At 42.2% G+C, this 15130-nt stretch overlaps 1 protein-coding gene and 1 long non-coding RNA gene across 4 annotated transcripts in view; one reads left to right on the plus strand and one right to left on the minus strand.

Moving 5' to 3' along the window:
• The window catches only part of LOC141769934 (uncharacterized), a 368813-nt gene that overhangs the window by 315947 nt on the left and 37736 nt on the right, over window positions 1-15130 (plus strand). The window lies entirely within an intron of this gene.
• Window positions 1-15130, minus strand: part of fras1 (Fraser extracellular matrix complex subunit 1) — a 310338-nt gene that overhangs the window by 198246 nt on the left and 96962 nt on the right. For all 3 annotated transcript variants that reach the window (XM_074639460.1, XM_074639459.1, XM_074639458.1), the window contains exons 5-8: window positions 13047-13206; window positions 10624-10757; window positions 8355-8438; window positions 2364-2465 (exon numbers count right to left, since the gene is read on the minus strand). In XM_074639460.1, the coding sequence (XP_074495561.1) occupies window positions 2364-2465; window positions 8355-8438; window positions 10624-10757; window positions 13047-13206 (480 nt within the window). The remainder of the gene's footprint in view (window positions 1-2363; window positions 2466-8354; window positions 8439-10623; window positions 10758-13046; window positions 13207-15130) is intronic.

Genomic DNA, 15130 nt, shown 5'->3' on the forward strand with positions numbered 1-15130 from the left:
CCTCTTCAACGTGCACGGAGGAGGGAAACCGTCTGAGCAGGTCAGAACAGTTGTAGTACGAAGAGCAACTTTATTGTCGAGCAAAACATTTCAGCTTATTGCCTTCATCAGAGTAGTTCAGGAGAACATGACTGCTATTCTTAAAGTTCGGTAAAGGATAGATTTTAAAATGCTGCTGCTAGTTTATAAATTACTTAGTGTCTTAAGGCTAAAATACATTTTTGATATGCTTAAAGAATATAAACTCAGTTGGGCCCTTAGATCTTTAGTCAGCTGGTCGCCTCCAGTCAGAACCAAACACACAGTGAAGACACATTTAGCTTCTCTGATCATCTTAAATATGCCCAAACTTTTGTTCCATTTAAAACCAAAATGTAAAACTTTTCCTGTGCATGTGATTTTTTCCTGGGTCCATTTCTCTATTTATTACCACAATGCAACTACACTTTAACTGCACTGCTACATTAATTCTCAGTGTTACGGATTACACCGAACATTTTACAAGAAAAGATGGCTGTGTGTCTGGCATCTCCGGTCGAGCTTTCGCTGCGGGGCTGCAGGTTTCCACCCGGCGCCCGGCTGTGACCGTCCTCCGCACAGCACTTGCCTCATTAACGTCATGGTTCCTTTATATCATTGGGTTTAAATATGAAATATTGCTGCAAATAGGCGCTTTTGCTTTTCGCTTTGACACCAAATCCTCCGCGATCAACTTGTCTGTCATCTCTCTCTCGTCCTGTGTGTGAAATCTGACTCCTGCTACTCTCAGACTCCCCACAGAGCAGACACTTTCACTTTCAGTTTGTAGCGTGCGTCCTCCTACACAGCGCTGAAAATGAACTAAAAGGGTTTTATTTTTTCTATTAAAAAAGAAAATGACGGTGGAGGCAGTGGGCTAGTGATGTAATGTGTGTATGCCCAAACACTGACTACCGCAGCAAACCTCATTTTAGTCTACTTCTGTTTTATTCTTATCTGTTATTTTCCTTGTCACTTGTTTTGGCATTATTATGTTGTTGTCCGCGTGTGTCACTTTAATGTTTGTGTTGTGTTTGTGTTTTATGATCCTCTCCGATTTAACAAACAAGAGTTCCACCACAGAATGGAAGCTGCAAGCTGAAATTTGCAGACAATTAACATTAAATGTCAGCCTGTGTGTGTGTGTGTGTGTGTGTGTGTGTGTGTGTGTGTGTGTGTGTGTGTGTGTGTGTGTGTGTGTGTGTGTGTGTGTGTGTGCGTGTGTGTGTGTCAGACAGAGAGCAGAAGACGTTTCTGTACAGTATGGTCTTGCATAGTTAAACGCCTCTGCTGCATGCATCATCTTAGAGTTTCAACCCAGAGTCAAATGTATGAGGTGGGTTCTGTATAAAACTGAATGTCATTAGCCGTGTTTCCATTCACACATTTTTTATGCGCATTTCGAAGTATCTCATTAGAAAAGCAGTATGGAAATTTGATACAAAAAACTTCCTTCCTCAATTGCAGGAAAAAAAGTTTTTACGCTCACTTGAGGTGTTTTTTTGTCTTTGTCAAAAAAGAGTTGATGCGCTTTACCGGATCATTTCTGACGTAGCGAACATTTAAAAGGACTGTTTGTAACTTTTTAAGCGTATAAATGTAGCGGGTCGGCACACATGCGCGTTTGCATATGCGCGCTCGCGTGTGGCCGGAGCCTCTCCTCCTCTGCCTGCTCTCCTTCACTCAGACAGCGCGCGCGTCCTCGCTGTCTCGCTCCACCTCTAGACGTGAACGCGCGCTCACTCCACACTGCAGAAGAGTTAGTTTAGCTCTGAGAATATCTAGTGAATGCACAGTGGACGTTTGTGCAGAAATAACTGCTGCAGCTCCTCCAGACCAACAGAGGTTTTCCGTGTCTTGTGAAGTGACGGGGCTCCTCAACGAGTTACGTTATCGTCTCGTTACCGACCGGGTGCCGGTGTCTTCGGCTGCCGGCTGCGGTCAAGAGGCGATAACATAACTCGTTGAGGAGCCCCGCTGCTGAAGCCTGCGCTGAGCAGGAAAAGCCAACACTAGGATCAGCATTGATTCATGGAGAGACCTTCATCTGGTCAGCTAACATTACTGCCAAGCAGCTGAAATATAGAGTGATATTGTGGTTTTAGCTGACGTGTGTCGCCTCACTGTTTTGAGTGATGCTCGTTCATGTTTATGTAGAGCGAGCAAGCGCGAGCTCGACGCTGACTTTCGTTGATTTCACGGCCACAGGTGTCGCTGTTAAGCAGCATTTCTGAATCTTACAAATAGTCCCTTTAAGATGTGCTTGACAGTTGAATGGAAACACAACTAATGAGTGTAGGTGTGTGTGTGTGTGTGTGTGTGTGTTTGGGTGTGTGACTACTCACCTTGTCACAGGTGACGGGCCGACAGGTGTGTGTGTGGCATTTAGACTGACCCCGGTCACACACACATGTGGTGCAGGCGTTCTTCTGCCACTGCTCGCCATGCTGCCAAGACACACAAACCGATACACACACTTAGACCGTCTCCAAACTACCACACACACTCTTAAAGAGTCTCACACACAGTGAATCACAAGCTGTTTGGAGGATATTGAACCCAATGAGTGTCTTCTGTTCTCTGAGCGAATACAGAGTATATTGTAGGTATAGAAGTGTGAATGGCATACAAACACACACACTTTGCTGTTAGGAGCAAATAGCAGCAACAAATGTCAACATAATTCTTCGTAAGTTCAAAACTTTTCAAACAGCAGAGTGTGAAGAACTGAACTGTAAGAAAACAGGAGCAGCACTGAACCTGCACACACATCTGCACTGAACCTGCACGCACATCTGCACCCACTGAAGTATTCACATTAATATAATTACACACATCACGCTCCAGCTACTAGGGCGAGGTGCCGATGCAATGAGTTAATGAGATAATTAGCCATTTGGAAAGACAGTTAATATATGACACTTCTGATAATCAATTGTTAAAGGCCCCGTATTGTAGAAACTGAGATTTTCATGTCTTTTTTTATTATAAAGCAGGTCTAGGTGATATATAATAGGACACTCTATCCACAGAGAAATGTACACAGCCATATTCAGAAACTGTGCCTTTAAATAAGCCGTAACGTTGTCACAACTATACAGTCTGCAGTGACGCCGTGAAGACAGCAACAGCGATGATGCAGAAGACCGAACAAACGCTCAGACTGGTCTTTTTCTTAAAGAGACAGGCGCTAAAACAGAGCGTTTCTGACAGAGGGTGAATACAGGTATATTCAGACAGACAGTTTCATAAATATAATGTGTTTTTTGAACATTAAAGCATGTAAACATGTTCTAGTAGAAACCAAAAATACAAGTATAACAATGGAAAGGAGCATGATATGTCTCCTTTAAAGCAATTTATCAAATAAATAATGATTTAAAGCTCACATCGTCTAAAATGTGAGCAATGGTTGTTTGTTTTTTGAATATTTAAGTGTATTTTTCTACAAATATTCATAAATGTCTCTATAGTTAAAATAAATATTTTTTTACAATTATTATTTTTTTTTTCCTGATCTATTTTCGCTTATTTTGAAAGCCTTTTTTTTATTAACAGTGGACAACATGCTGGACTCGGGTTTATCCAGTACTGCTACAAATCAATAACCAGACCCAGTATTTACAGCTCAATGGCAGAAGGGAAACCAGGTTTCAACAGTAAAGACAAATTACTGAATAATTACAGAAGTGGTGAGTCTCTGCCCGTTAAGCATCCTTTTGGTAATTTAGCAGTTTTAATCTTTCGGTTAAAACGGGCTAAATTTGGTTGAAAAGTATGTTTTTTTTAGACATATAAACTTTGTTTAAAAGAGGGCTCCAGAGTGCGACAATTCAATATTCTGTCGAGTGCGACTAAATATTTCATTACTCACAACGGTGCGCCTGACTACGGAGCCCAGGAGAGGCTATAGAGAGAAAAAATATATAAATTGAGGCCACAATTTACTAATTTGTGGCCAAGAGATATAATTCATTCACGCAATTTAATTAAATCGTTCCAACATTTTGATTAATTTGAGCACACAAGATAGTAATCCGTCACCTAAACGTTCCCACGTTTTAATTTGTGTGCATTTTGGGTTGTTTTTTTCAGCCAGTGTAAAAAGTTAGTCTGGAGCCCTGGTTTAAAGAGCATTTAAATGACTATACTTCAATGCAAATGGGTCTTAACTACGTTTTAAATATAGCCACTGTTGAAATAACAGTTATATGCAGTCTAGACGTCCAAACAACTCTTCACATTTCAAACAGATCTTGCCCAGTTTTAATCTAGATGTCTTGACATTTATTGATCTGCAAATCGTCAGATCAATGCTAACTGGGTGGTGATGGGCATTAAATAGCCACGGAGAGTGGAACTTGTTTATAAACTTCTGGAAGAGAAAGTATTCGCCTGTGCTCTCCCTCATCAGGACGCTAAACCGAAGTGAAGTCGTCCCACAGTGGCTCCCCGCCCGATGTGTTTCACACCGTAAATATATAATCTGTTTCAATTTGGGGTCAACTTCCTGCAGCTGTCAGATTAAATCTTAACTTCCTTTCTCTTCAGGCTTAAACTGCTCGATTAAATATTGACTGAAGCACGGACGATGCAAATTAATTAATTATTTCACAAGAAAGAAGACTGATGCATTTATTACAGCCATATATCAAAGAGATGAAAACCTTTGTAGAGCTCTTTGAACATCACTAACCTGTATGAAGTATGTGTGTGGATTAAAACGTGAGTGATTTGTAGCACAAATGTCTTTATAGAGGACTGAAACTCACATTTGGTTCAATAAGAGTTCAAACAGCTTTGTTCTCACATGAACAGACATGCTGATCTAAAGAGGTCTGAACACGTTTAATGTGAATGTAGTCCTAATGTTTGAAGACATTCATGACGCACACAAACACAAATTCACTGCAATCACAAAGACACACAGAAACACATTCCAACAAAAACATGCACATTTATACAGAAGAACCTGATTTAAAACCGTGTTTATGTTGTTTTATGAATATCAGAGTGTTCTCAACTCCAACGGGAGTCAAAAAGAAAATGGAAACACACAGTTTGAGAGCCTCAGCTCTTCAAAGCACCGCCCCGACTACAAAAACACACACAAAAAGTGAACTTTGAATCAAAGTGGTTATTTTCATTTTCGCCCTTTCAAACCAGATCTAGATCTATTAACAATTCAAAGTCTGGAGGATGAAAGTAAGTTCATTATTTCACAAGAAAGAAGACAATTATCGCTGAGAGTACAGTCAAGTGTTTGACTATTGTGGGATTCTGACTTCAACATCACTGCGTTGACTCTGCTGACAGATAATACTTTGTTCCCGCTTTCACAAGATTGGACTATTTTGAGGTTAAACCAGGCCGTAACATCCGGTTCTGAAAAGTGAAGCCAACGCTGAAGTGCCTTAAACCTGCATTCTTTCTAACAGCCAGCAGGGGGCGACTCCTCTGGTTGCTAAAAGAAGTCTGATTGTATAGAAGTCTATGAGAAAATGAGCCTACTACTCTCTTGATTTATTACCTCAGTAAACATTGTAAACATGAGTTTATGGTCTCCTTCAGTACAGCATGATCGACAGGTCGCTACCACGGCGTTGTTAAGCGTTCAGCTGCACTAAAAGACACTCTAAGGAGACGGCTGTTAATTTTTTCCACTAAATACATTACGAACAAACCAGTTTTTCACCTGCCAAAATTAGCATCCCAATTAATATCAAAGTTAACGTGAATTACGGATGCAACTTGTTATTCAGCTAGCTAGCATTAGCTGCTAATGGTAACTGGCCAAAGTGTATAGAAGCTTGACAACAGCCGCTGCCGCCATTTTGGACTGAAAACGCTCATTATATTTATAATATTTTATTGTTCAACACAGGCCATTTCAGTAGAATATGACAATAGAATAGAAATCATTTTCTTTTCTTTTTGTACAGCACTTTTTAGGCGGATGTTTTACTGCGGTCTGGTAGTCGCTTTCAGTCCAAAATGGTGGAAGCGCAGCTTTGCTGCTGGGCGCTGGGGGCTGACGTTGCAATGGAACAAACAATTGACTTTCACATATATAAATTGATATAATATACATTCTTTGACCTGGCCCTGCTGGGCCTCGCTCTTCCCCAGCCCCACACTCTCGTGTCACTTCTGGTTCCAAAAAAACAAGAATGCCAAACTCAAGGCTTCAAAACCGTAGTCAACAAACCAATGAGTGACGTCACGGTGACTACATCCACTTCTTCTACTACAGTCTATGAGCTAAACACTAAAAAAAATCTAATTCTTGTCAGGGTGGAAAACTGCTTAAAGCACTAAACTGACACTATCCTGCCTTCCCGGTGGCCATGCATGGTTTTATTGGTTTTTAAGTCTAAAATAATCACTGAAAGTTATTTTTAGTGCAACATTCACTAAAACAGACAATAGATATCTAAACTACCCCAGACAGATTTTAAAAAACTCAAGTTTGCATTGGGAAAACAACTTATATTGTGCGTGTACATGCTTAAATAATTGTATCAATAATTTACAAATAAATATTTAAAATATTCACTCACCTAGAATAAATAGAAAAGTATAGTAACGCAAAGGAATACAACTCTCCACTGAAACTCATTGTGTAGATGTTGGTGTTAAAGAAACAATCATGTCAGGTTAAGGAGCTTCCTGTAGACAACTACTACTAATATTGATCTCTTCTGCTGACATAATCAATCTAAGTACATCAGAACAAACACTTACTGCCTCTTGCTTTGGTCCTTTCACCAAGAAAACACATTATCTGTGAATTACACTTCTATTTTTATTTCCTAATTTGAGTATTAAAACAACAGTAAAGTTGAACTGTTAGTAAGACAAAATGCAGGTGATAATATGACATTGTGCCCACTTACACCACAAACCCATTTACACACTCACACACAATGTATAATGTGTGTGTACGTGCATGCATGTGTGTACTTGGTTGTGTGTTTGAGACCAGAAGCACAGCGACATAATTCATTCTCTTTAATACAGTAAACAACAGACTGAGATGTCCCTGACACTCCCCGACACCCCGAAGAAGAAAACACACTTCTGAAGTCATGACCACGCAAACAGGAACGTGTGTGTGTGTGTGTGTGTGTGTGTGTGTGTGCGTGCGTGCGTGCGTGCGTGCGTGCGTGCGTGCGTGCGTGCGTGCGTGCGTGTGTGTGTCATAAGAAGACACAAACACACATTTGACAGGATGGGACACACACACACACACGATCAAAGGAGAAACTTGGCAGTGAGAGAGAGATAGAGAGATGGAGGGAGAGAGGGAGTACACTGTAAACACAGCAGGAGAGAGCAAGAGTAGGGCAGGTGAGGTGATGCCGACTGAGATTAGAGAGGAGAGGAGAGGAGAGGAGAGGAGAGGAGAGGAGAGGAGAGGAGAGGAGAGGAGAGGAGAGGAGAGGAGAAAACTGGAGATGAGAAGAGATGAGAAGTGGAGGAAGGAGAGGAGAGAGGAGGAGAAAAGATGAGGGGAAAGGAGAAAGGAGGATAAAACTGGAGAGGTGGAGGGTGAGGAGAAGGGAAAAGAGGAGAGGAGAGAGTTGGAGGGCGAGGAGAAGGGAGGAGAGAGGCGAGGTGGAGAAGAAAAAATGAGAGGAAAGGAGACGTGGAAGACGAGAGAGGAGATGAGAGGTGGAGGAGAGGAAAGGAGAAAGGAGGAAAAAACTGGAGTGGAGAGAGGAGATGAGAGGAGAGGAGAAGAAAGGAGAGGTGGGAGAGGAGGAGAGGAGTTGAGAGGAGAAATGAAGAGAAAAGTGGAGAGGAGAGGTGGACGATGAGAAGAGGAGATGAGAGGTGGGGGAGAGGAGAGAGGAGGAGAAAAGAGGAGAGGAGAGGAGAAGAAAGGAGAGGTGGAGGAGGAGAGGAGATGGGAGGTAGAGGAGAGGAGAGAGGACCGGAAGAGAGGAAAAAGGAGGATAAAAGTGGAGAGACGGAGGAAAAAGTTGACAGGAGATGAAATGAGAAGTTGGAGGGAAGAGGAGAAAAGATGAGAGGAGAGGTGGAGGAGGAGGAAAGGAGATGAGAGAGGGAGAAAAAAGCTTGGACTGCTTTCATCTCAATATCAAAACACACACACACACACACACACACACACACACATAAGTCAGTCAAAGTCTCCTGTCATCACAACAACATAAACACAAAACACAGAATAAAATGTGCCAGGTCACATAACAACAGATTAATGAGCTGTCATCACACACACACACACACACAATGACTCTCCCAGAGGCTTTGTGTAACACACACCTACACAATAACACACACACACACACACAGGTGAGGCGACCTACCTGGTGTTGTTTCCCAGCAGACAGACAGGGGTTGGACACACACTGAGGACAGCAGCGTCCTGGCTGGATCACCAAGTTCTCGTGCTGACGGAGGAGGAAACAAACAGTCAGACCAGGTGTGTGTGTGTGTGTGTGTGTGTGTGTGTGTGTGTGTGTGTGTGTGTGTGTGTGTGTGTGAGACAGACAGATGGCGTACAATAATAAGTCTTCTTCTGTGGTATAACATAATCCTAGCACTGTAAATATAAGCTGTGACCACACCGTTAAACAGCTTGACATTTGGGCAGAAGCAATCTTACCGAGAGGAACATGAGAGCGGTATCAGTTTCATCGCTGTGCCTCCAGCTCGGAGATGAGCTGTTTGACCTCGCTTAGCACAAAGTCTGGAAACCGTCTGGAGAAATCGCTAGTGGGCTGCTGTGAAATACACCTTCCAACAACTCCAAAGAAGTCTTAAATATTAGATGTTGTTTATTTAACCTGGGTACGGAGGAAAAAACGCCAATACAAGAAAAATCTGTGTTGAAATTGTAAATCAGAATATTGTTGTTTTTCAAGGGGCAAAATATTGGGGATATTTCTTGACCGACATCAGCTGGGTGATGAAGGACGTAGAGTATATGTAAATGAGACAGCTTTGGAGTTGTTGCATAATCTTATGGTTCGCAGTTTGCCATTGCTTTTAGTAGGCTTGCCGCGGTAGTCAGTGTTACTGGTGTAAAGGCCCAGACACACCACGCCGACATCTAGCGGCGAAGAAGGCCGACTGTTGCGTTGCCTCACGTTGTCTTTGTCTTGGCCGACAATTTGCACTTGAACACACCGCAAAGACGACAGCCGACGGCCAGTTAGCACGTACGTTCTGCACCTGCACGAGAGGAAATAACTCTCCACACCAGCAGGCGGCGGTAGTCTGTACTCGTCATTCAAAAAGGGAAACAGGAAGGACGTTTGATATATGAGCCGCTGTTATGATGCGTACACGAAACAAAGCTGAAAATATCCGTGTATTGGAATGATCAGATGAAATGAAGATGTAAAATGAGACGAGCCTTCTGTGTTTTTCCTCTTTACTTTACTCGTTACTTTCTTCACGTCCGTTTTTCTGCACTAATTTGTTTAAACTGAACAGCCAATCAGAGTGGTTTCTCTCACCGACGGGCTGCGCCGCCATTTCAACATGCTGAATCTGTCGAAAAAACAAACTAGAGCCGACGGTGCAGGACACACCAGAAAAAGTAGACGGGCGGACGCTCACCAACGGCCGACTGTCAGCTTGGTGTGTCAGGGCATTTACGCGGTGTTCGGGCATACGGTGATTACATTACTTGCCCACCGCCCCCACTGACGTTTCACTTTCCATTTAGTTTTTTTTTTTTGCGTATCAGCGCTACAAACTGAAAGTGAAAGTGTCTGCTCCGTACAATGTCAGCACAGAGTAGCAGGAGTCAGGTTTCACACACAGGATGAGAGAGAGTTGACAGGAAGGGTAATGGCGGAAGATTTGGTGTCAAAATAAAAAGCAAAAGCTCCTATTTGGCAACGTTTCATATTTAAACCCAATGCTATAAGGGAACCAAAACGTTAATGAGGCAGTCGGCGTGCGGAGAACAGAGTGGTCACAGCAGGTGTGTGCGGCGGAGGGGTGTTGGGTGGAAAACCTGCGGCCCCGCAACGAAAGCTGGACCGGAGAGGCCAGACACACGGACCTCCGACGTTAAAGATCAAAGCAAACCTCTACAGACATTGAGCGTCATCTTTTCCTGTGAAATGTCCGATGTAATCTGTAACCAATTACAGCAGTGTATCCCTTCAGTCACACTGCTGTGGGAGCCACGTTGACCATCAAAGGATTTATTATAATGTACTCCACTTCCTTATAATATATACAGTAAAGTCCCAGTGTAATTAGGAATGAAAAGAAATGAAGAGGTTGGTCTGTATTTATCAAACATTGCTCCAAGCAATCCAGCATTAAAGCCATCCATAAGGGAGGCAGCGGAATAGAAAGCAAAGTTGTCTTTGTCTAGTATGTCTATATTATAGATGGCTTCTATTCCCACTCTAAGGATAGGCATATATACAGTAGATCATTAATTACGTTTTCATTTTGGATTTCAGGGCAAAGTGTCAGACTGTTCCTTCAATATCTCTGCCAATAGCTTTATTGAATGTGAACAAAGTGAACTGAGAGGGACAGACACAGAGCCATTGTAACTGCCAGCGTGAACATAATAAAAAAGAGTGTGTTATATTTCCAGTAACTCACCGGTTTGCAGGCCACCTGCTGACACTCTGCAACTGAACACTGGACATCCCCGTTGCTGCAGACACATCTGGAACAGAGGCTGGGCTTCCACTCTTCACCGTCTCTGTACACCGTCGCCTGCCAGGAGCACGACACTGACACACACACAGAGAGAGAGGGATAAACACTGAATGAGTAAACAGCGTAAATGGGTGTCAGGTAATGAGCTGACTGTTGCAGCATTGTTTGCCCTCAAACTCACTGATTTACAGTGAGGAGGGGAAAAAGAAGACGCTAATTAGCTGCTAACCGTTGGGATGCATCATAGCAGCTCCCAGACGTCATTAGAGTCGAGATTCACCTTTCAGCTCGGCTCCGACTGCTCTGTGCTCTCTAGAAACAATCTGACTGATGGAAGACAAGATGCCACGCACTCTGCACTGTGGGATCCAAACACCTGAGTGATCTCTAACCAAACAAATACACTAAAGACCCTGCTTCATGTTAGAAGTTAATAAAGAATGAAGGGTCATCAGAGTTTCAAGATATGAGGCAGAAGAACGTGCATCACAGGGTTTGTCTCAAGAAAAAAAAAATCGTATAGAACAGGATTATTATTAATCATTTTACTACATGAAAAGCATTTATGTCTTTCATTAAAGGAATACTTTCATTAAACTCAGCTACCTGTTACTTCAATTCATTCAGACTTTTCTCCCTTTTTTGATTTTTTGTTCAGCGTGGAGGCGTGAGAGAAAAACAACGTTTTCTTCATAGATTCAAGGAACAAATGGTCCTTTTGTGAGTGAAGTATTCCTTTAAGATTTGCATCGGTAACATTTACGTTTTTATTGCAGTTTTGTGTGGATGGATGCACGTAAGTCACATCTTTGGACTTTAGAATATAAAATCTCTGAGACTTAAATAAACATGATTGTATAAAAGAAACATTTGTAGGAAGAGAAATGATAAAATACATGTATTCTCTTGGTAATGTTTTGGAAAATTATTTATCCAAACACACACAAAAAAAAGGTAATTCAGTCCCGTCCATGCTGCACCAGCTGTGGAGGACTTCAGACAAAAATATTTTGTTTTTAAAAAGAAGAAAAAAAGCCAAAACACTGTGGAGTGGTTGGATGAAAACAGTCAAGGCCTCGCCAAAAGAAGCATCACGAAAGCCCATTTGAGGTTAGAAGAACCTGAAGTGAGAGCAGAGCTCATGTTTATTGAAAGAGGAGGAAGTGAGCTAACCTGAGGCAGTCAGTGTGCTGCTCTGGAGGACTCTAGCAACACTACACACCACACTCAGGTTTCCTCTGTGAGTGTGAGAGGAATGTCCACAGGCCAAGTTACTGTGTGTGTCTGTGTGCTTTCCTGCCCTACATTATGGTGTTTAGAGTTTAGTGTCATGCAGTATTGTTGTACTGTTTTGTTTTGTGTGTCACTGTTTCATGGATGTGCTTATGCATTTTGCACTACATTGTGTATTTGTTTACTTGCATAGCAGTAACCAAGTATCAAGTTAGAACTCCAGCTACAGTGGAGCTGCCCTGGAGAAAGGTACTGGAACATAACTGATGTGTTGGTCAGCAGTAGCAGCTGGAGGTCTCTCCCAGTCTAGATGTGAGGTGTGTGCGTCATACATACGATGGTGAAGCAGTGCATCATTGATAGTATGTACCGCTTCTTATGAGTGGAGAAAACTTCCGAGCAACGACCAATAAAATGATTTTGGAGTCACTTTGAGTCCGTCTGGTTTCCTAACTTCTCGTCAAAGACTTGAACTAAAATAATCCATGAAAGTGAACATTTACATTACAATACATTTATTTAGCTGACGCTCTTATCCAAGGTAACTCAGTGCAACTATTTAGGCTTATTATACTATATATACTAATATAGGATGGCAATCCTGTTGCAAACAAGGACTGTTGGTGCTTTCAGGGCTCAACAATAAGGATTTCCCGCTTGCCTCGGGCAAGTAAAATGCCAAATCGGGCTGGTAAATCTTGCAACTCACATGCCCGATCGCACTCTTTATGCTGTCAGATAGACAAACAAATGCTGTTGTAAGACAACAAATAAGCATACGTACATTGCTGTTGTGAAAAGGAAGATTTCTGCACGGTATGTGTGCAACTCTCAAAGCTTGCGTGTCTGAGACTCCTACAAGCACTTGAATGCACCACTAACAAAGACAAAAGAGTCCCTACTCTCAACTGCATTAAAACTCAACAACTCAACAACACCGTAACCTTAATTGACTATCTGGAGTTAATTTTCACATCTTTATGACTGTCTGCCTGGAAGTAGGAAGCCAATAAAAACAGTACACAGTACAGTAAACGGTACAAATAAAACAGATATTGTCCTTTAAAATAGATCTATAAGAAACAGAAGCTGCATCTGAAATCTGTATGTGCAACTGATACCGTCCTCACCTCCATTGCGTCCACACTTGGGGCAGCACTCTCCAGCTGGGATGAACAGGCTCTGGTCTCCAGGACAGCTGAGAGGTTGGCAGGGCCGAGCGCTGCAGGATACGCTCCCTCTGGAGCAAACACACATTGAACAGGGCGAGGGACTCCACTGGCTGTCATGCTGTGGGAGAAAACAGACAGTTACACACAGAAACACAACCAGAGGGGGGAGAAAGAAAGAGGAAGAAGTAGAAAGACGATGAGGAAAGTTGTTTTGCTCTCTGTGGACGAGACGACTTTGTAAGCTTAAGCCTGAGTGACAGACGAGAGAACAGAGTCACAGAGGGGGGAGGAAGGTAGAGGAAAGATGTCTCAAACACACCATGGGAAGACAGAAGAGGGTGTGAATGTGGATAAGGAGGCACACTGTGAGAGGACATTAGCTTTATATTTAAAAACAGAAGTGCTTCTGTGTGACTTCAGTTTGCCTGATGAGTCGTTTGAGCAGAGCAGGATGCCCGGTTAAAGACGGCTTCCGACTGTTGGCTCAGCTGGAGGCCGACTGTAAGCTTGTTGGCGATCTTCCTAAATCGCTCTTCATCATTTTATGCGTGTGTTGAGAAAAGGCCTCAGGCCGGCTTGTGTTGGTATAAAACCATCAGGATGTTTCTCATCTGTGATTGACAGAAGTTGATTGATAGAATCCATACTTGCACAACCATCTCCGAGGTATTAATCAGAGTAAAGTACATTTATTTGTGGACATTTGAGTTCACCGTTGTTCTTTCACTCTCAATCAGATATCAGCATGTCGATGTCGCCTGCAGTCAAAACGATAGAGGTGAGGATTTGCTCATTTTCTGAGGCGTCAGGCTGTGAAATAAAGCGTTCTTTACCCTGCGTGAGATAAATCAGTAGTAGGAGTTTTAATGGAGAATTGATCTAAATGCTGTTGGAAACAATAAACGTCTGAGGCAAACAACAAGCAAGTCTTTTATGGTTTTTGGCTCACAGCCAAGATGCTAATTGTTCATTTAAATATTGAAAAAAATAATAATCTGTCAAATGTATGCTAAATTAAAAGTTTGGGTCACGACCGCTGTCCAGGGTGCTGATCCTGGATCCTGGAAATCCTGTCTCCTAAAAACTTATATTCCCATAAAACTAAACTGCATTCTTAATTATGTGACGAGGGGAACGTATTTTCTCCCAGTTTTAAACAGTTTTAAACAGTTTTAAACAGTTTTAAACAGTTTTAAACATATATTTTATGTTGTAAAAAAAACAAAAAATGCAACAACACTACTTTGGTAGCTTTAGGCAACAAAACTACTTGATTAGGTTTAATAAAAATCATGATGGTTTGGCTTAAAATGAATTTGTAAGTGAACGTTGACACGGGACATGAGGTACAGTCCTGTGTTTGTTTGACCCATCCACCACCCCTCCGTCCCGCCCGTAGTAGACTTTCTTGCTTGTTATACTTGCTATAATACCACGTAACTGTCAGTAAAGTTTGCACAATATACTATGTCACCTGCTCTGCGCGTCGTTCGTTGCACCACATCACTTTCTGCGGCCTTCCACGGACTATCATTACCAATGTATTTGTGATACGTCAAAGACAAAACACGTTTCCCTCCAAACGTAATTGGGAATGCAGTTTAGTTGATTGGGAACGAGGACCGTCAATCGATTCAAATATTTAATTGCAATTAATCGCATGATTGTCCATAGTGAATCGTGATTTTTCCTCGCCAAAATGTAGCATTATTGTAGCGTTATTTAGACTCCTTCGCGTCAAGCTTGCATGACGTGGTTGGTACCAGCGGATTCATCAGGTTTTTATAGTTCCATAGGATACCAGTATCTTCACTCTAGCTTTAAAACCGATGCGTTAATTAGCTGAACATGCTATAAAGGCATCAACCATCGCAAAAATCATCATCCTTTGTGTTCTAGGATGTCTGCAAAAAGAGAAAAGCTTTATTTTTCCAAACAGTTGTTCCTGTGAAAGGAGCAGCAGTAGTGACAGTTTGCTGTTCTCCAGTGAAGACGCAGTAAAGCCCTCAAAAGGCCGTGACTCCTCTCCAACCCTCCTCTCC

Source organism: Sebastes fasciatus, chromosome 6 (genome assembly GCF_043250625.1).
Source record: "Sebastes fasciatus isolate fSebFas1 chromosome 6, fSebFas1.pri, whole genome shotgun sequence".
NCBI lineage: Eukaryota > Metazoa > Chordata > Actinopteri > Perciformes > Sebastidae > Sebastes > Sebastes fasciatus.